Genomic DNA, 21995 nt, shown 5'->3' with positions numbered 1-21995 from the left:
ACCATAAAGTGCATCTAATACATAAACAATTCCAACACTGCAATATAAAGTCCATTGTGATGTACCCAAATATTAAATTTAAAAAGTTTCAATATTGCAGTATATAAAGTCCAGTGTGATATCGTCCACCACTCTTGACATTATAGTGCTCCAAAATGAATGTTTCCACCTTTTTTACCGTGCCCAGAAAAGCTTATTATATGCAGAGGGTAAAGCGATTCTGGTAAGTGGTCAAGTGGTCAAGATAAGTGTGTATGTATCTCCAGGCTTCTCCACTTCTCAGCAATACTTGGGGTACCTCAGAATTCACTCCCAGATAAGATTGCAGGTGTGTAGGTCTTTAAAAGAAAAAAATCCTGCAATAGTGTAAAATCCTTAAAAACAGAAAATGCCGATTTTTCTCTGTCTGTTGGATACCAGCTGGAACTATTTTCTTAAAGCGCTGTGACCTTCTGAACCATGTGAGTGCAATTTTTTTGTCAATAAATGTGTTTATAAAGCTGAACTCCAATGGTCTTTTCACTCGAACTGAATGAAATGATCAGTCCCAGCATAGATCCTACCTATGTACCATGTTGTCCTGTTTTCTGCAGGTCCTCTGATATTGTGGGTTTAGTTAAGTCTTTGTACCATATGACAGTCTGTATGATCTGGATGTAGACTGAGGGCCTTACAGCCACTTCCTGATGATTTTTTAGCCTAGAACACACCCCTCTTTTAGTTTTTCAGAGTCTGCAAATTATGTAAATTCCTTCAGAGCTCTGATGGTGGATGGGATGGAATGCATCCTAATTGGTGTTCAATCCCACCTATGGGATGAGTCCAAACAAAGTCCCACCCCTTCAGCCTGTTCTGACAGCTGAGCTGCTTCTGGCAGGATTGAATGAATCACAATTAGAAATCAAGGCTGCCCAGGTAAATATGCCGACCAGTGTGAACAGGATGAGTCCCACCCCTCAGATCCTGCTCTGTGAAGTGATTCATTTATATGAGAAGAAAGCACCTTCATAATAAACCTCCCATAGCCTTAACTCTGTAGTTTTGCAGTAAGCCATTATTCTTTGGCATGCTGTAAGACAGGAATGACACAGTTAAGCCTACTTTGCAGACTGAAGAGTGATTTGCATTTGAACCCATCCAGATCAACTCCCAGAACTGCTACAAGTGACTCTCAAAATGACTGTGAAACTACAGAGGCTCAAAGCATGATGGGACATGTAGAATCAAGACTGGTAAAGGAATGAAACTGGAAGTCAGAACTTTGAATTTCAGCCAGGAAAAGGAGACACCAACTTGCTTTTCTTTATCGTACATCATAGCACACATAGCCTTAAGTATTTACTTAGTGGGTTATAGCTAACTTCAGTTGTTGACACTAGCACACCCAATACAGGAAGTTGACTCCCTATATAACCCCTCCTCCTTCCAGGAGTACCTCCGTTTTTTTTCGCCAGTGTCTAAATGTGTTGGCGTGAGTGAAGATGTGCTCTGCGGAGATCCAGGAGGGATCCATGCTTGATTTAAAAAGCCTCCACAACAGGATCCATCCCACCACTGTGGCTCCAGGATGGTACCCAGGCCTCGCATAGAAAAACGAGGGTTTGGCTGTAACGCTCTTCGAGGGCTGGACCCTAGGAACCAGGACTCTTTTTGGTTTGCTACATTACCTAAAGCTGTCCTGAGGGGTGTTATACATGGTACATGGTCCAAAGGAGTGGAACCCCTATTAAAGCTGGAAGGGGGGGGCTCCCCTAAATGGGGAAACTGAGTGGATAGGGATACATGTTATGTTTTAAACAAGCATAAATCTGAAAAGATAAAACGGCTGTGTAAATCGCCTCCCCTCTGAGGTGACTCTTGCTAAAGCACAGGCAAGGGTATGGCGCATAGACAATCCGGCTCACACCTGAAAAAACGTAAAGCTGGTACTCTGGGAAACGGTATCAGAGCAGCTGAAGAAAGGCTGCCACAGGACACAGAAGCGCTGGTGCACATGAGGGGTTTACACAGGCATTTGCAATACAGGGAAAAAACTTATTGTTTAGCATTAGATCATTCTATGCTACCACTGTTTTTTCCTACTATTGTTCAAAGAAATAGAATCGTTCTTGGAGTACCTTTTTGTGCTTTGCCCTATGGCTTCAAGGCTTACTACTAAGGCATCAAAACCACCCCCAGATGCTGGGAACTCCAGACATGCCTCCACATTGTCATCCTCTCCGGAGATACCTGACAGGGCAATCCTATGGAGGAAAAATTCACCAAAAAATGGAAAGTTCCAGCAGTAGATACTGCAATTTCAAGTGTGAATAAAAGTTTAACTTGTCCAGTGGACAATGCACAAATACTAAAAGATCCAACAGATAAAAGGTTGGGATTCCTGTTTTAAAATCCCCTTTTTTTCTTTAGCAGGTACTATTGATCAGCTGCAATTGCAGCTATAGGCATCTGTCAGTCCTTAAAAGACCAGTTCACAGAGGCCCTTAACGAGCTCCCTGCACAACAGGCCAGTGAGTTGGCAGATTTACCAAAAGCATTATGTTTTGCCATAGATGCTATAAAGGATTCTATTAACCAGGCGTCTCGCCTTGCACTTGTGCAATACACATGCGTTAGGACCCTTTGGCTAAAGGGTTGGTCTGCCGAAGCACCCTACAAAAACCTACTGTCTAGTTTCCCATCTCATGGGGAGCGACTATTTGGCAAAGATTTGGATAAATACATCCAGACAATTTCCAGTGGAAAAAGTACTTTTTCCAGTCAAAGTATAAACGTCCTTCATTTAAACTGACTTTCTCTTCTGCGCCAAGCGCATCCGCCTCTAGGCAGCGTCCACGGCTTCCACCGTCAGATTTCAGAGGAAAATCGAAGGGTCCGGCCCAGGCTCAAAGGAAGATCTGGAGCCGCAAGACTACAAAGCAGAATACTAAGACCTCTTCATGAAAAGGCGTCTCCCCTCACCAAGGTGGGGGGAAGACTTCTGCATTTCACAGAAGTCTGGCAGAGGGAAACTCAGGACAGATGGGCTCTCTCCACAGTGACTCTAGGATACAAACTAGAGTTTCAGGAGTTTCCAACATCTCACTTTCTGAGATCAAGCATTCCCAAGGATCCAGGGAAAAGACCATCCCTGTTTAAAGCATTAGACCTCTTATGACTCAAGGGGTAATCTTACAGCTCCCCACAGAAGAACAAGGTTTAGGTTTCTATTCAAACCTGTTTACGGTACCAAAACCCGAATGCAGTTGTCAGGCCCATTCCAGATCTAAAAAAATCAAAATCGGTTCCTAAAAATTCACTCATTCGAATGGAGTCGATCAGGTCAGTGGTCTCCATCCTACAAGGCAGAGAACTTCTGGCGTCCATCGATATTGGGGACGGTTATCTGCATGTCCCTATATTTCCTGCTCACCAAAGGTTTCTGCGATTTGAAGTGCAACAACGACACTTTCAGTTTGCGGCATTACCCTTTGGGCTAGCCACAGCATCACGGCTATTCACAAATATACTGGCCCCACCTCTAGCCAGGTTGAGGGCACAGGGCATAACAGTGTTGGCGTACCTAGACGATCTATTGTTAATAGGCCAGTCAGTGACTCGCTTAAGGCAAATGTACACATTACAACCAGTTACCTGGAAAGTCTTGGTTGGATCCTCAACCTAGAGAAGTCTTACTTAAAACTAGTAAGAAGGCTGGTTTATTTAGGCCTGATCATAGATACAGCCCAAAAAAGGGTGTTCTTGCCTCCAGGAAAGATCAGCTCCATACAAGAGCTGGTACGGATGGTTTGGTCAAAAGCAAATCCTTCCTTCAATTCGCCTTTGCATGAGGTTGTTGGGAAAGATGGTAGCTTCATTTGACATGCCAATGCGGCTATCCCCAAAAGTGTCTCAAAGCCTCAGTTGGTGGTTACAAAGCCATAATTTGCTGAAGGGGAAACCCTTTAGACCTATAATCTGGGAAGTAGTAACGACAGATGCCAGCCTCTCAGGCTGGGAAGCTGTACTAGAGGAGACGACTGTCCAGGGACTGGTCAAAACTCGAAAGAGCCCTGCCCATCAACATCCTAGAGATTCAGGCAGTGTATCTGGCTCTGAAAACCTGGACCTCCAGGTTAAAGAATTGTCCAGTCCGGATTCAATCCAACAATGCCATGGCTGTGTCCTCTATCAATCGCCAAGGGGGCACCAAGAGTCTCAACTCGGAGAGCGGTCAACCATATCCTAACCTGGGCAGAAAGGAATGTTCCATCCCTATCGTCTGTTTTCATTCCGGGAGTAGAAAATTGGCAGGCGGACCCAGTTATTACCAGGGGAATGGTCTCTTTACCCTGAAGTGTTTCGGGCTGTTTGCCAAAGATGGAGGACTCTGCACATAGATCTTCTAGTGTCCAGATTCAACATTAAGTTAGTCAACTTTGTGTCCAGAACAAGGGATCCACTCACATACGGAACAGATGCGCTGGTAACTCAGTGGGATCAGTTTTCACTGATCTGCGCTCCCCCCCCCCCCCCCCCCAATTCAGTTGCTGCCTCGACTTCTTTGCAGGATCAAGCTGGCAAGAAAGACGGTAATTCTGGTAGCACCAGCATGGCCCAGAACGTCTTGGTACACAGAGATCGTAAAGATGGCACTAGAGGGTCCTTGTCTTCTCCCACTAAGGTCAGACCTGCTATCGCAGGGGCCGATATTCCATCCTACTTTGCGAACGCTAAATTTAACGGCTTGGCTATTGAAATCCACATTCTGAAGAATCGTGGGCTTTCCAGGTCTGTTATCTCAACTTTAATCAATGCAAGGAAACCAGTTTCCAGAGCTGTATATTAGAGTTTGGAAATCTGGTGTGACTCCAAGGGTTGGCCCCCTCGGAGATATGTTATAGGCAGAATCCTTGCCTTTCTACAATTGAGCGTAGATATGAAGTTGGTCCTAAGTACTATTAAGGGCCAAATCTCAACCTTATTGGTTTTATTTCAAAGACCGATTGCGACGCATTCTTTAGTCCGGGGTTTTATGCCAGGGGTGATGCGGATTAATCCGCCAGTTAAATCACCTTTAACCCCTTGCGACTTAAATTTAGTTTTGCCAGTGTTACAAAAACCACCATTTGAACCATTACAGCATGTTCCCTTAGTCCTTCTGACTAGGAAGCTGATATTTTTGGTTGCTATATCCTCGACAAGGAGGGTTTCAGAATTGGCTGCTCTTTCTTGTAAAGGGCCGTATTTGATTATTCAAGAGGACAGAGTGGTGTTACGCCTTCGTCCAGGCTTTTTGTCAAGTGTTTTCAGGCTTTCATCTGAATGAAGATATTGTCCTGCCATAGTTTTTCCCAAAACCATGTTCCAGGTAAGAAAAATCGCTACATAGTCTTGATGTAGTGAGAGCACTGAAAATATATATTTAAAGAAAACTGCTCAGATTCGTAAGACTGATGTCTTATTTATTCTGCCAGAAGGTCGAAAAAAAAAAAAAGCACAGGCAGTGTCGAAATCCACTATTGCTGAGTGGTTTCGGCACGTTATAATTCAAACATATGATTTAAGGGGTAAGATTCCCCCTATTCAAGTTAAGGCACACTCTACCAGAGTGTTTAGTGCTTTTTGGGCAGTGCGTCACCAGGCCTCCTTTGCTCAGATCTGCAAGCCCGCAACTTGGTCTTCGGTCCATACATTCACAAAATGTTACCACGTGGATGTTAGAAGAAATGGGGATATCTCCTTCGGGCGCAGTGTGCTGCTAGCGGCACTATAAGTCCTCAAGGTCTGGGGGTGCCCTATGGGTTGTGTCTCCCTCCCCTCAAGTAGCATTGCTATGGGACATCCCACTAAGTAAATACTTAAGGCTCTGCGTCCTATGATGTACAATAAAGAAAATAGGATTTTTTTAACAGCTTACCTGTAAAATCCTTTTTCTTGGAGTACATCATAGGACACAGGGGTCCCGCCCCTCTTCTTTTATGGGGTTTAAGTATATTGCTTATATTGCTTGGCTGCAAAAACTGAGGTACTCTTGGAAGGAGGAGGGGTTATATAGGGAAGTCAACTTCCTGTATTGGGTGTGCCAGTGCAAACACCTGAAGGTAGCTATAACCCACTAAGTAAATACTTAAGGCTTTGTGTCCTATAATGTACTCCAAGAAAAGGATTTTTACAGGTAAATAAAGTAAGATACAGATAAAATGACAGTGGGGGTCATGATTTATTTGACATGATGCGTTTGTTTTGGGGAGAAAAAGCTTGAGTTCTGCTTTAAGGGTTTTACAGTATTGCTGGCTTTTTTTTTTCTTTTTAATAACATGTGCAACTGCTAAACTTATCTGGGAGCAGATTCTGAGGCTACCCTGAGGAGTGGAGCAACCTGGAGATCCATAAGCTCTTATCTTGACCATTCTTATGCAGAGGATCTTGATATTCTGGTAAACTTATAAGCTATTCTGAGCACGGAGAAAGGTGGAAACATTCTCTTTTGGAGTGCTATTTTATTTATTACGGGTACTTTATAATTTAAAGACTGCTAGGTGTTATCGCGCTTGAATTTATTTTTCAATATTGGTACTATGTATTGGGTGTCTTAAGGTGCACTTTTTTGTAGTAGTAGTATATGTGTACATCACTATCGTGTTGGACATTATATTGCAGTTTTGGAGTCGTTTACGTGTTAGATGCACTTTCTCATTTTATTGGGATATATGTATGCGTTTATTTTGTTTCACTTTGAGATTGTAATTTGGGGTGCAGCGCTGCCCTTATTAGCATATTTTATGTGCGTTTGTAATACCCAAACATTAGACTAACTGCTTTACTACCCCCCCCCCCCCCATTTCTTTATTTTTTTGCGGTGTTGTGAATGCCGTCTTTTGTTTCTATTTTGTGTTTTACATGCTTGATGCAGACTGTTCCCATATATACCCAAAGATACAGAAAGCTTTTTTTTTTCTTTTGTGTTGTGTTACATTTATTGTACTATTCTTTCTAATCATGGTATTTTTTTTAGAACTTTTGGAGTTCTCAGAGCAGTCACTGAGTACACAGTGGGGTTGATTTACTAAAGGCAAGTGCACTTGGAATTGCAGTTGCTGTAGATTTGAGGGGAAGCTTTGCCGATTTTTTTAATTTTTTTTTATTTTATTTTTTTCTCCAATCATATGCAAGCTAAAATGCGGTTTTATTTTCCTTGCATGCAACCTCTGATAGGGTAAAGATGCAAATTCTAAATCCCACATTGAGTGGGGGTATAAATAGAAGCTCCTAAAGATGTCTCCAGGCAGAAAGCCCTTGTATGGATCAACTTTAAGCAACCACATGAAAAACTGGGCAAGTGGGGTATGATGAAAAAAAATGTTTGTCAAACCAGACTTGCCAGTTTACTGTACTTGGGCTTGTTGATTACTGCTGCTTCATGTGGATTGAGTGGTTTTGTTTTTCAGTTTGAGGGATGTAGCGTTTTATGCCATACATTTTGTGTTTTTAGGTAAAACTTTTTAATTTTGTTAATTTTTAGAAGTTAAAAACCATGTTTGTTTCCTTATGACCGTTCACTCTATATGCCCAAAAAGTTGTTTTTTATTTATATTTTTTTTTCTGTCCGTTTTAGGGATGTTGGCTAATAACAGGATTGAATAATCCTCCAATTGTATTTATTTAGTTTGATAATTTTTTACACGCCCTACATAGAATCCGAATTATGAAATTGGACATAGAATTCAATCACTTTCCAAACTGTCAATTCTGCACGTTTTCTATTTACAAGCGGGTCTTTCTATTTTTCTAAGATAAAAGAAAGTCATGACACTTTTAGATCTATAATGTGTATAACATTCAGCTTTTCAAAGTGAGTTCTCTACCTAAACTCAGTTTTGACCTAAGCATGAGATTATCTCCAAATCATGTTGGTTTTTATTTGACGTTCTCTTAAAGCGGAGTTGCGCATTAGCTTTTCACTAACCCAAGTAGAAGATTAGTTCTCACTGTACATACAGCCACTGCAGGGGTCTGGGTATGTGAATGCTGCTTACTTTGTCTTTTCTTAAGGATGAGCGTAACTTGCAATCAATAACACTTTAGTTGACTTACCAAAGCTGGAGAGTGCAAAATTATTTATTATTATTATACAGGGTTTATACAGCGCCGGCAGTTTTAGGCAACGCTTTACATCTTGAGAGTAGACGGTACAAATACAATACACTTTAATACAGTAAGAATCAGAGGGCCCTGCTTGTTAGAGCTTACAATCTGGTGCAGTTGTGTGTGGTAGCCAATGCGCTTCTAACTACAGTTCAATTAAACTGTGACCATAAATCCTGGAAGCTGATTGGTTTCTATGCAGAGCTGCACCAGATTTTGCACACTCCAGTATTGATAAGTAAACCCCACTGTTTGGATTCTGATCATATGACTAATGCAATTGCAAAGAGAATGCAAAGAACATGTGTGGTTGGGTTTTGTGTTTGTTTGTTTTTTTTTGTTTTTTTTTTAAGACCTCACTAGATGATACTTACTGTATTTTACATTACTCAAATTTAAATATCGTGCATACAACTATAAAATTCTTCCTGTGCTTTTGGTTTAACTTTTCTCAAAAGTATCTTCATGTAAACAATAAAAAAAAAACTACCTAACATTTGGTTGAACTCAGTGAACATATATCATTTTCATGTAACTGTCACCTCGCCAACCTCTTGCTCTTTCTATACAGCCTTTATTAGTACTTATGCGCTGGTGTACTATTTAAATAGTACTTTTATCTATATTGTATAAAACATGTTTTTAAACGCTCTGACAGTTTCCAATGAGAACTTAGTTTAGTTACAAAAACAATTTATTTTAAAAGCATAACTTTTTTTATTTTTTTTTTTATAAAAATTTTCTTTGTTGCCCGCTGTCACCAATTTCAAACCTGCATTGCCAAATAAACTATTTGGCTCTAGCAAATAACAGAGTGGTTTTTAAAACCAATCCTAAATAAAATATCACTGCGGATTTGCAAAAGAATAGTGTTTAAATATGTAAAGGGCGTCGCTCAAAATACACTGCAAAAATGAACTGTATCATACCATGTGAACATTTTAGGTAGGAGTTCTCTTCCCCAAACATCCATTTTAGGACCCTTTCGCAGAGCAACATATACAAGCTTCCACTTTCTCAACCAATTACTACAGCACATTTTCATGTAACATAATACATTTGTTATTATGTTGTCTTGTATTTAAAAAATAAATAAAAAAAAAAGCGTTAGTCTTTAAATAATACACACCAATGATCATGTACAGATATAACATCAGTTACAGAGTAAACAATTCATGGTATTACCATAGGTAAAATGATGTGAGTTTAAATCTAAGTAGATTCTATGTGCATCAAAACGGAAGGTGTAGAAAAGCCAGTCCCCTGTCGGCATGCTGCAGAGTAGAATCCTTGACCCCAGCATGGAAACAATGATTTGTATGGCACCCCTGCTGCTAAGTATGGTTAGCTATACACTCGTAGATTTCTCGCTTTTCAGCCTATTGGCTGAACCCTCGCAATCGACTAGGTTCCTCCATTCAACCTAAATAGCATGGATGACAGAATACGTCCTGCTGTTATGTTCACAGAGCCACAGCACCCACAGTTGCTTGAATACCTGAATCTGATAGAATACAGTCACTGCTTGGCTGACAATTTTCCACCATTCTCCTTTGACTGCTCATTGATTTGCAGAGCTATAGGTCTGACTCGGGAAGGGTGAATATAAGACCACTGCTTCCCCATAGAGGGCAAGGGTTGCACTCTGCTGATACCAGCAGGGGGCCTGGCTTTTCTTTTTAGCCTGTGGCTGCTTTAGACAGTAAACTGAAAGACCTTGAAAATGCTTTTGATACACTTGGAATTAAGTTGATTTGAACTTTTTGGTTCAGTTTGGCTTTAATTTAAATTCACATGTTTTTTTTTTACATCTTGTCGAAACTCGTCGTACTGTCTGTTGAATCTTCATTTCACCATTTTATCATACTGGTAATTATGTGATTGGTAATAAACTACAAGAAAGGAGGTTCATTGGCTAGATAGAAAATGGGAAGGGACAATTCAGTTCACCAGTTGACATTGGGTACCAGGGAAGGTCCAGAACTGTGTGTTTGTGTGTGTTTTGTCTTCAGCTTGGCACCTCAGCATTAGATTTAAAAAGATTGTGCAGACTGGAAATGGTGTGTTTGTGTTTGTTTTTTTTTTTTGTTTTTTTGTTTTTTTAGATTGGTGTGTGAGATACAGTATAGTGATGTGATTGGTGTGTTTCTGAGGAGGCTAACATGTAGTGAATGAACAATTAAAGCTGGTTTGTTGGAGCTAGGAAATCTGAAATCCAGTATCTCAAGAGGGGATTTTTAATTACACAGGTAAAGAAAAACATTTTTGAAAATTATCCATTACATTATGATTACAATTGGCAAAGCACACATTCAATTATACCCTATTTTTATCTTATATTTTCAATGCACTAGTTCTGTTCTGGAGCAGTCAGCTGCAAGCCAGGATTTCTGCATTTTTTTTTTTTTTTTTTTTTTTCCCCCTCTCTACCTCTCTCCATTTCCTCTAGCCGCCTTTTCTCCCTCCCCATCTTTCTTACCCCCCTCCCCCCCTTTCATTTTCTCTCTTCCCCTCTCGCTCTGTCTTGCTCCTGCCCTCACGCTCTCTCTCCCCCCCTCTTGCGCGCACGCTCCCCACCTCTCACGCTTGTTTGCTCTTTCTTGCGCTTGCGATTTCTCATGCACTGTGACAAAAAGATCTTTTACACAATCAACAGCACACAGTGGGTGGGACCAGAGTCTAGCAGGGTTAATTGTTGAAGATTTTACCTACATTACAATGCTGAAGAATCTGTGTAATTTATGCTGTTTGACTGTATTTTGCGTTTTTTTTTCTTTAATGTCCTTTCTAATATAAAATTTCACTTATTTGCCAAAGCATTTAGCAGATCTATTTTTCTTTATGTAACTACATGTAGAATGCAAGTTTAAACAGTCCTTGGGTGCATCATAACATTTGCGATGTAAGATCTTCATGCATCTTTTTAACAGTAAATTGCACCACATAAATCTTTATTTTTTTATGTATTTTTAATTCCTTTCAGTGTATTTACATCTTTACCCAAAATTAAAATGCAATTTTTAACACGTTTTGCACTTCACAGTTATGCTTACATTTGATCACCTCACATTAATTTATTGCTTTGTCCCATGTGCCAGAAAAAAACATCACAGTCTCAGTGTTAAAATCGTGTCGTCTGTCACTTGCCAATAACCCTCATTTTCTCTTTTTAAAGGGAGTACGCCACTGCCATAGGCCATCGATTGCAGGATCATGGCCTAGTGGTGGAGATGATTTACTTGACAGCAGAAACTGGTCTTACACGCGCCCTCCAGGAGGTTAAAAATGACGGCTCCCCGTTTTGCATACTAGTTGAGCAATCAAATGTAGCCCTCTCCTCTTGCACTGCAATCATTCTTCACGATTCTATCAAAAGTAAGTGTAGCTGTACACAAACTCCCTTCCCAGACCCAAACACTACAGAAACGTTTACATTCTAAACTTTATAGTAAACACACAAAATGCTAATGCAGGTACAAAAGGAGACCTAAACATTTATTTCAGATGGACATTCCTTACTTATGAAGTTGGGGATAAACTGCACTTACGATAGGCAAATACCAAACCAAGCCACCCCTGCTAAACTGTGCTCGCTCGACTGCATAGGTAATGTGGTTGACAAAAAGTGTATTTGTAATTGCACTATCGATCAGAATATGCCCTTTACACAACATAAATGTGATTTACACCCTCACTGAGAGGTTGCTTACTAATCTCAAACCTAAACCATCTATTGCAAATATGTGCATGTGCTGATTTTTGTGGAATTTTAAAGCTCTGCTCTTTCTTCCTAAAGTGGAACTGTGGAAGCAGAAGGGGATTGCACTGACAGAATGTGGAAAATTGTAGAAACGTTTGCTTAGAAAACATTGAATAGGCGTTACACTTACCGATGCTATCTAGGTAGTTAAATTAAATGAGTCACAAAGTAAAGTAAAATGTAAAAAGCCTCAGATGGACGCTGTTTTTCTTGGATTTCTTGACTGCATAATAGTTCCAGGGCAGTAAAACTGAACTGGCCGTAACTAATATACAACCTATATGTCAAAGAATGGCATCTCCCACCTGAAGCTTCTCACCCTTAGATTTTGCTTGGTGAATCATTTTGGACCTATACCAGTAGTTCTGGACAGATGATATGCAGTACAGCTGGGAGCCTACCAACTAGCCAAACCTCCCTGTAACTGGAAGTGGACAATTGCAAGTTTTGTCATTACCAACAATAATGGCTAATCAACTTAGAACATATAATAGAACATCACTATTAAACCATTTTAGCCATTTTTTTTATATATCAACTTTGCAGATAATCAACTATTATCTCTACCTTTTTCTTTCCATGTGTTTTGAGCATGGTCATCATATACCCAAGCCAGAGTAAACATTGCATTGTTTACATTTTGGCATGTTTACAAGCTGCACTGTAACTGAAGACCAGCATAGAGAACAAGGAATACATCTGCTCTGCAGGCATGTAGTTCGATGTTTCCTTGCTAAGAGCTTTACATTTTTAAATTAGTATTTATATGCATGTTAATGCACACTATTGTAATGTAATAATGCCAGACAGCCAATTGTGCTAAGCAAAGTGCATATCTACTTGGATCCCTGATGTCTGCCTTGTACTCTATGCTGCTTGGAATGTTTTACAGGTAGATTCTGCCAACATTTTTCATCCAACCCCTGTATAGCCTTTGCATAAACTAGGTAGGTTTGCTGAGCCACCCTTGTAAGTTTTATGGAGTGATTTGCAGTGCTGTGAAGTTGTATCACTCTGAAGTGCATCTGCTTGTGTGGCTGCCCTCTGTAGAGTATAGGCTAACAAATACAATAAAAGCACTCAATGCTAAGTAAACCTAACATTTTCAGAATGCAATGTTTTTTTCAAAAATATATTAACACTTCCCACTAGATATTCTAAATTGACATTTGCTGTATGAGTCACTATGCATATACCTCTTTTAGGGCTAATGCTTTCAAGCGTCTGCACTGTGCCTAGAGCTATTTTATTGGTTCTGCTTTTTCCAATGTCTCCAGCATTTACAGTGCATCTGGAAAATATAAACAACATCTTCACTTTTTCCACATTTTAATATGTTACAGCCTTATTCCAAAATGGATTAAATTGATTATTTTCCTCAATTTCTACAAACAATACCCCATAATGACAATGTGAAAGGAGTTTTGTTTGAAATCTTTGCAAATTTATTTAAAAAAAAAAAAAAAAATTCACATCCTTTGCTCAATACTTTGTTGAAGCACCTTTTGGCACCAATTACAGGCTCAAGTATTTTTGAATGTGATGCTACAAGCTTGGCACACATATTTTCGTGCAGTGCCTCCCATTCTTCTTTGCAAGACCTCTCAAGCTCCATCAGGTTGTATGGGGAGAGTCTTTTTAGCTCTCTCCAGAGATGTGCAATCGGGTTCAAGTCTGGGCTCTGACTTGGTCACTCAAGTACATTCACAGAGTTGTCTTGTAGCCACTCCTTTGTTATTGTGTACTTGGGGTTGTTGTACTGTTGGAAGATGAGCCTTTGTCCCAGTCCTGAGGCCCAGAGTGCTCTGGAAAAGGTTTTCATCAAGGATATCTCTGTACATTGCTGCATTCATCTTTCCCTCGATCCTGAATAATCTCTGTTCCTGTCGCTGAAAAACAAACCCAGAGCATGATGCTGCCACCACCATGCTTCACTGTAGGGGATGGTATTGTGCAGATGATGAGCATTGCCTGGTTTCCTCCAAACATGATGATTGCCATTCAGGCCAAAGTTCAATCTGTTTCATCAGTCCAGAGAATTTTGTTTCTTGTCTGACAGTCCTTCGGGTGGCTTTTTGCAAACTCCAGGCAGGCTGTCATGTGCCTTTTTTACTGAGGAATGGCTCCTGTCTCGCCACTCTACCATACATGCCTGATTGTTGGAGTGCTGCAGAGGTGGTTGTTTTGGAATGTTTTCTCTCCACAGAGAAATGCTGGAGCTCTGTCAGAGGGACCATCGGGTTCTTGGTCACCTCTCTGACTAAAGCCCTTCTCCCCCTGATGACTCAGTTTGACTAGGCAGCCCACTCTAGGAAGAATCCTGGTGGTTCCAAACTTCTTACCTTTACAGTTGATGGAGCCCGCTGTGCGCATTGGGACTTGCAATGCTGCAGAAATGTTTCTGTACCCTTCCCCAGATCAGTGCCTCGCTGCAATCCTGTCTCTTGGACTTAATGGCTTAGTTTTTACTCTGACATGCACTGCTAATTTGGGGAATTTTATATAGACAGGTGTGTTCTTTTCCAAATCCTGTCCAATCAACTGAATTTACCACAGGTAGACTCCAATCAAGTTGTGGAAACCTCTCAAGGATGATCAGTGGAAACAGGATGCACCTGAGTTCAATCTTGAATGTCATGGCAAAGGCTGTGAATACTTATGTACATGTGATTTTTTTTTATTTTTTGTTTTTTTTATTCTTACTAAATTGTCAAAGATTTCAAACAAATTCATGCTGTCATTATAGTGTATAGTTTGTATAATTTTTAGGAAAATAATGAATTTTATCCATAATGGAATAAGGCTGTAACACAACAAAATGTGTGAAATAGTGAAGCGCTGTGACTACTTTCCAGATGCACTGTAGATCCGTCTCTTCTCCATAGGAGGTGTCTTCAGTCATTAAACTGCGCTGTCACCTACTTCCACTAGTGACCCACATTTTTTCCATTTTTTATTTTGTTACATCACATAAAAAAAACTTTCTTGGGGTTAAAATATTTGAATAAAAGTTGTTTCACAGTATCTTACAAAGCGATATAATTATTGAACTAGAATACTGCAACAAACTGACTATAGTTGAGATGCACACAACCAATATAAAGTTCCCTAACTATGTTCTTCTGAATCTTTTGGGACCCTGTTGATAAGGAACGTGGGTTTTGAACGGTTTACAGAATCTATAAGTTGGTTTTTGGCAATTTATAAAAAATGTTACTAGTACCATGGTAAACATTCTTAGGTGTGGCATTCCAGCAATCTTTTGAGGATTTGTTCTCCTTTTTATTTAGCTTATCAGAACTGATAAAACTCAAGCAGAATTACCTTCTATATTAGATCAGACATGGTTTTTAAATTCAGAGGAGGGAACTTTAAAAGAGAACAGACCTGGAGAATTATAGTATTGCTCTTAACAGTAAAGAGATCCATTCACTGATTGGCTTTTTTTGTACTATTCAAAATCTTCACAATTTAAAGAGGAAGTAAACCCTGATGAGTTTACTTCCGCTTTCATTCCCTGCAAAGGTAAAGCATAATGGACTACTATGCATCGCATAGTAGTCCATTATGTGTCACTTACCTGACACAGGAGCCAGCGAAGTCACCGCTGTCCCCTGTAGTCCGGCGCATCCATCTTCTCAGTGGGTCTTGCTGCACCACCGCTGTCATTCGGCGAAGCCATGATGACATCACTCCCGCGCATGTGCGCGGGGGCTGCCACTCGCGGCATATCACCGCTGACCACGACGCGCTCAGTGCGCCTGCGCACCGCTGTCTACGGCACATGCGCTGTAGACAGCGGTGCCTGTCTTTCGGCATATATCTCCTAAACCTTGTAGGTTTAGGAGATATTTCTTGGACCTACAGGTAAGCCTTAATCTAGGCTTACCTGTAGGTCAAAGTTGGTTGTAAGGGTTTACAACCACTTTAACTGTAATAACAGTGCAGTTATCTTTTTTTTTTTTTTTTTTTTTGCTTTTCCCAGCAAGAACATAAAGCGTGTGTGTGTTTTTTTTTTTAATTTTTTTGTCAACATAACTAAAATGAGTCGGGCAGCTTTTTATTTATCTTTTATTTTTTGCCTCCAGCAATTCTAGTTGCTAGAACAAGCAGCAGACCAGCCTCATAATTTGTGTACTCCGTGGCCTGGGCCCATGTCTTCTGTAGTATGTGGCTTATACAGTTACCACCTTTTGGTCCACAGTACCTGTTAGACTTGTAGAGTCAAGGGGAGTGTTCTGCAACTCTTCCTCTATTCTGTGCTACAGGTCTGATAGGCTGAACTTAGCAGCTGCATAAGCCACATATTGAAGGAAAAAAACCTGGGCGGTCAGGACTTGGGGGCAGAGAGGTAATGCAAAGGTTTGCTGAGTACGTTTCAGGAAGCAGAACATTTATGCTGTGGGACCCCCCACCCCAGAGGTTGGGTACTTATTATGCACTCTTGTCTTGACCCCTGCATTTTTGTGATGCGTACAACTGACCCCCCAGTCTTTTGCATGTGTATCGTGCCACATAATTTCTCTCCTCGGGATTCATAAAGGTGCCTTTTTACAATCCCAGCAACACCTGGTTCACTCACACTGATTATAAAAGATGGTTTGTCAAAAAGATAAAGCCAACGCCCAGGAAAATGTAAAATTATCCTTCGCAGTGAGATTGCACAGGTACTGCAAGGGTTATTTACTAGTTTTTTTTTTTTTTTTTTTTTTTCTAGTAAGGTGAAACACTTTTACTACATGTTCTTTCATAATTAGTAAAGTTGAATAAAGACACCAGTCCATCCAGTTCAACCTGAGTGAGTGTCTACAATTGTCCCTAGCCCTGTACATTGCACACTCACATCAGTCCCTACCCTCAAGGAGTCCACAATCCAAGGTCTTTCAGTTCCTAGAATACTAGAGTGTGGATAAGAAGAGGCTGCAGAAGTGTTTTTTTTTTTTTTTTTTTTTTTTTTTTTTAACAAGTATGGAGCATGTTTATTGAGAGATTCAGCAGTACAGCTTACAGTATTCAATGGTTGCCAATGCATCAAAGACCTGATTACATTCCAGGGTAAACCTGACACCACTAGAGTCATAGGACATAAGGAAGTTATCAGTTCAGATTTTAAAGCATCATCATAATCGTATGTCATAGCTTTCAATTATAGTTGATCTAGATAAAGAATTTAGACTACAATGAGGGGCTACTAGATTAAGTTGGAGCTCTCCTGGAGAAGTAAGGAAAAACTAGTGGGGAAGGGGCAAAAAAGTACAGGGGGCGTAATATTGAAAAGACTATATGGTAGGGAGGCCAAGACTGATTAGAGCTGGAGCATTTTCAGCTGTAATCAATACAGTAGAGGACAGTGCATATACAACTGTTTTGTATGAGATCAGCTGGAGCCCCATGAATCATAGTGGTCCAAATTTTTCCAAACCTTTTTGGGCAATTGGGCAATTTCTACTGATTATAGGATATCTTGTAAATTGGCAAACCTTATTAATTGCAGCATGCCAGGAAGTCAATGTGGGAGCATTGGGTGACTTCCATTTAAAAGAATTTCTCTACAGGCATAGAAAGTAGCATAAAATATTAAGTTTATCATAACGCCCCAAGGCAACATCAAAAATGCCCAATAGCTGTACTTTAGGGTCCAATCCAAAGGTTAGATCATGCATATTAAAGTCAACCATTATGGACCAGAAGTCGCAAATACAGGGGTAAGTCCAAGCCATAGGGAGGAACAAGCCTTCAGCTGAGTTATAGCGTAGACATGGGAGCTGGCTGATTTTAATATATATTGTCTAATCTCTGGGGTGTATAGCGTGTCCTATGCAATAACTTGAGTTGTGAAAATCTGTCCTTGGCCTAGACTATATTTTTTTTTTTTTATCATACATCATGGGACACTTACTTAATGGGTTATGGGCCACCTTCAGGTGTTGACACCGGTATACCCAATCAAGGAAGTTCACTCCCTATATAACCCCTCTTCCTTCCTGGAGCACATAAGTTTTTTTTTGCCAGTGTCTAAGGTGTTGGTCACAAGTGAAGATGTGCTCTGAGGAGCTGCAGGAGGGATCCATGCAGGATTTTAATAAAAACCTCCACAACCGTATCCATCCACGCCACTGCGGCCACAGGATGGGTACCCAGGCCTCGCATAGAAGACCAAGGTTTTGCCTGTAACACTTCTCTTTGAAGGCTGGACCCTACGAACCAGGACTCATTTTGATCTTGCTACATTACCTAAAGTTGTCCTGAGGGGTGCTATACAGGTCCAAAGGAGTGGAACCCCTATTAAGGGACCTGGGCTTTGAAGGTTTAACTATGCTGCTCGCCGTGATTGGTGAAGTTTGGATCTGTCTGTTTTCAGCAGTATCCTGCAGCCAGGAAAATGTTGGAGAGACGCTTAGGAACTGCAAAGTCCATCTATGCCTTTCCTTCAATATGTAACATTGTAATGCCGTAAAATCTCCTCTAGAGGGAGTAAGGCTACACATACCCTTTCAATCTGTGCTACAACAGAGTGGGTGTCCTAGCAGCTGGAGGGGGGTTCTTTAGTCCTCTCCCCCCAATTGGGAAAACTGAGTGGCTAAGGGGAAAATGTACTGTGAAGGTACAATTACATCCTGTAAGCAGTGGGCAGTGTGACATTGTCAGTATGAGAGCACACTTGTAATAACCTCAAACTTCTAAGAACCTTACCTTTCAAACTATTGCTCAGCAAATACATTTCTTAGAGTGCCTCTGCTTTGTGCTTTGCACTATGGCTTCCATGGTTACTACTAAGGCACCAAAAGTTCTAACCCCAGGCGCTGGGAACTCGTCAGGGTGAGTCTTTGGAACTGATTGCAACTGCTGCATTACTAGAAAAGCTTACTTATGCTGAATGGGAACATCCGGATAAGCATTTTCTCCCTCCAAAGAGTTTCTCAGTTCTCTAGAAATTTACAAAAGATGGAATGTGCCTGCGATTTCCAGCATCAATAAAAATGTAACTTGTCCAGTAGACCATGCACAACTGCTTAAGGTTCCAACAGATAAGAAGTTGTAACTTTTTTTTTTTATTTCCTGACAGGTGCCCTTTCTCAGCCTGCAGTTGCTGCAATAGGCATCTGTTAGTCCCTAAAGGACCAGTTCTAAGAGGCCCTTACGGAGGTCCCTGCACAACAGGCCTGTGAGTTAGCCGAACTATCAGAGGCGCTCTGTTTTGCCATAGGTGACATAAAAGACTTTATTCACCAAGCGGTCCCGCCTTGCGCTTGTGCTAAAACACATGCATAGTACCCTGTGGTTAAAAGGTTGGTCAGCCGAAGCATCTTGCAAAAAAGCTTCTGACTAGTTCCCTTTTCATGGGGAGCGACTGCATTTTTTCCCTCCCCCCTGCAGGGCCTAGAAGGAAAATTGGCAACTTTAACCGCATCCCCTATCCAAGGATCGGAAGCATGTTGATCCCCCCCCCCCCCCCCCCACCTTAGATACTTTATCAAGGGAACAGTGGGTAGAGGATGAGGGATTACCCTCAGGTGATCAGGAAGAAAGGCAAACAGATTTCTCCTCTGTGGAGGAGACAACTGGAGTTAAACATTTTTTCAGCCTTGCAATATGAGAGATTGCTGGTACAAATCTCTTACAGAGATGGTTTGTGCTTCTTTCTAGCTACCTCTAGTAGAGTCAGCTGATGGTTCTGTTTTCTTCTTAGGTTCCTTAAAACCTTCACTGCCTTTTTTTTTTTTTTTTTTTCATGCATTTCCTGTACATCTACAGATCCAAGCAGAAATTCAACAGATTCATTCTAGATCCAGTTCCTACAAGGAGGAAAACTTCTGGCGTCTATCGGCATTAGGGATGCATATCTGCATGTCCATATATTTCTTGCTCACCAAAGGTTTCTGCGGTTCGAAGTAGAACAGCATTTCAGTTTATAGCCTTGTCCTTGGCCAGCTACAGCACCCCAAGTGTTCACAGCCCCACATCTAGCCAGGTTAAGGGCACAGGGCTTAAACAGTCTTGGCATACTTAGATGATCTATTGCTAATAGACCAATCTGTGTTTTGAATTAAGGTGTACGCATTACAACCAGTTTGCTGGAAAAGTCTGGGTTGCTTTCTCAACCTAGTGAAGTCTCCCTTAAAACCACAAAAAAAAAAGCTAGGGGTTTTTGGGTCTGGCCATAGATACAGCCCAGAAAAAGGTGTTCTTGCCCAGGCAAAAAAAACAACTCCATAAGAGAGTTGGTGCGGATGGTCAGGTCAAAAGGAGAGCCCTACTTTTGCCTTTGCATGAGGTTGTTAGGAAAGATGGTGGCTCCTATGCCCAGTTCCATTCGAGACAAGACAGTATCCTATTTGCTTGGAACAAAAGGATCCACGCTTAGGACTTGCCAATGTGGCTGTCCCCAAGGGTGTCCCAAAGCCTCAATTGGTGGTTCCTAAAGAATCTGCTAAAAGGTAAGTCCTTCGGACCAGTTATCTGGAACGTGGTAACGACAGAGAAGACAACTGTCCAAAGACTGTTCAAGAACCAAGAGCCTTGCCCATCAACATCCTAATGATTCGGGCAGTGCATCTGGCTCTGAAAGCCTGGACTTCCAGGTTAAGGAATTCTCCTGTCAGAATCCCATTCATCAATACCACGGCTGTGGCCTATATCATTCACCAAAGGGGGCACCAAGAGTCTCTCAGCGCAGAGAGAGGTGAACCATATTCTAACTGGGCAGAAAGAAATATTCTGTGCCTATCGACAGTCTTCATTCCGGGAATAGAGAATTGGCAGGCGGACTACTTAAGTCGCCAGCAGATTATTCCCAGGGGAATGGTTTCTTCACTCCGACATATTTTCGGGCTGGGGGACTCCGGACGTAAATCTTCTAGCATCCAGTTCAACATAAAATTTAAAATTTGTCAACTTTGTGTCCAGAACAAAGGATCCATTCTAATGCAGAACAGATGCGTTGGTAATTCTGTGGGATCAGTTCTCACTGATCTATGCATTTTCCCCTATTCAGTTGCCTCAGATTCTTTGCCGGATCAAGCTGGAAAGAGAAACAGTCATTCTGACTGCACCAGCATGGCCCAGAAGGCCATGGTATGCAGAAATCGTAAAAGATGGCAGTGGAGGGTCCACTAAGGCCTGACATGTTCTCACAGGGGCCGGTATTCCATTTTACTTCTCAAGCGCTAAATTTAACAGCCTAGCTATTGAAACCCACATTCTGAAGAAACGTGGGCTTTCCGGATCAGTTATCTCTACTTTGATTAATGCAAGAAAACCAGCTTCTAGAAATATACATTATAGAGTCTGGAAGGCTTATGTTTGCTGGTGTGAATCCAAGGGTTGGCACCCTCGGAGAAATATCAGCAGAATTCTTGGCTTCCTACAATTAGGCGTAGAGATAAAGTTGGCCTTGAGTACCATTAAGGGCCAAGTCTCAGCCTTATGGATTTTATTTCAAAGACTGCTTGCTATGCATTATTAGTCCGTTTTTTATTTATTTATTTTTATTTTTTTGCAAGGAGTGATGTACCAGTTAAATCACCTTTTAATCCCTTCGGACTTAGTTTTGTCAGTGTTACAAAAACAGTCATTTGAACCGATGCAGCATATCCCTTTAGTCCTTCTTCTGACAAGGAAGCTGGTATTTTTGGTTGCTATATCCTCAGCAAGGAGGCTTTCAGAATTGGCTGCTCTTTCTTGTAAAGAGCCATATTTGATTATTCATGAGAACAGAGTGGTGTTACGCCCTCGTCCAGGCTTTTTGCCAAAAGTGGTTTCAGGTTTTCACCTGAACCAAGATATTGTCCTGCCATTGTTTTTTCCAAAACCATGTTCCAGGGAAGAAAAGTCACTACATTGTCTTGATGTGGTGAGAGCAGTGAGAATCTAAAGACAATTGCTCGGATTCTTAAGACTGATGTCTTATTTATTCTGACAGAGGGTCCTAAGAAATAACAGGCAGCATCAAAATCTACTGTCGCTAAGTGGATTCAGCAAGTTATAATCCAAACTTATAATTTAAGGGGTTAGATTCCCCCTTTTCAAGTTAAGAATCACTCTATCAGGGCAGTTAGTGCTTCTTGGGCAGTGCGTCGCCGGAACTTGGTCTTCAGTCCATACATTT

The 21995-nt window shown here is 41.1% G+C and overlaps 1 protein-coding gene across 3 annotated transcripts in view; it reads left to right on the top strand.

Annotated features, from left to right (window-relative positions):
• The window catches only part of LOC143934564 (uncharacterized), a 109721-nt gene that overhangs the window by 54289 nt on the left and 33437 nt on the right, over positions 1-21995 (top strand). For 2 of the 3 annotated variants that reach the window (XM_077458315.1, XM_077458307.1), the window contains exon 7: positions 11303-11502. In XM_077458315.1, coding sequence (XP_077314441.1) covers positions 11303-11502 — 200 coding nt within the window. Of the gene's footprint in view, positions 1-11302; positions 11503-11631; positions 11734-21995 lie in introns of all 3 variants that reach the window. The other variant, XM_077458300.1, reaches the window with a different exon arrangement.

Source organism: Lithobates pipiens, unplaced genomic scaffold (genome assembly GCF_037356315.1).
Source record: "Lithobates pipiens isolate NorthernLeopardFrog02 unplaced genomic scaffold, aLitPip1_a1.2 Scaffold_10, whole genome shotgun sequence".
NCBI lineage: Eukaryota > Metazoa > Chordata > Amphibia > Anura > Ranidae > Lithobates > Lithobates pipiens.
This window is presented reverse-complemented; position numbering and strand designations above follow the sequence as displayed.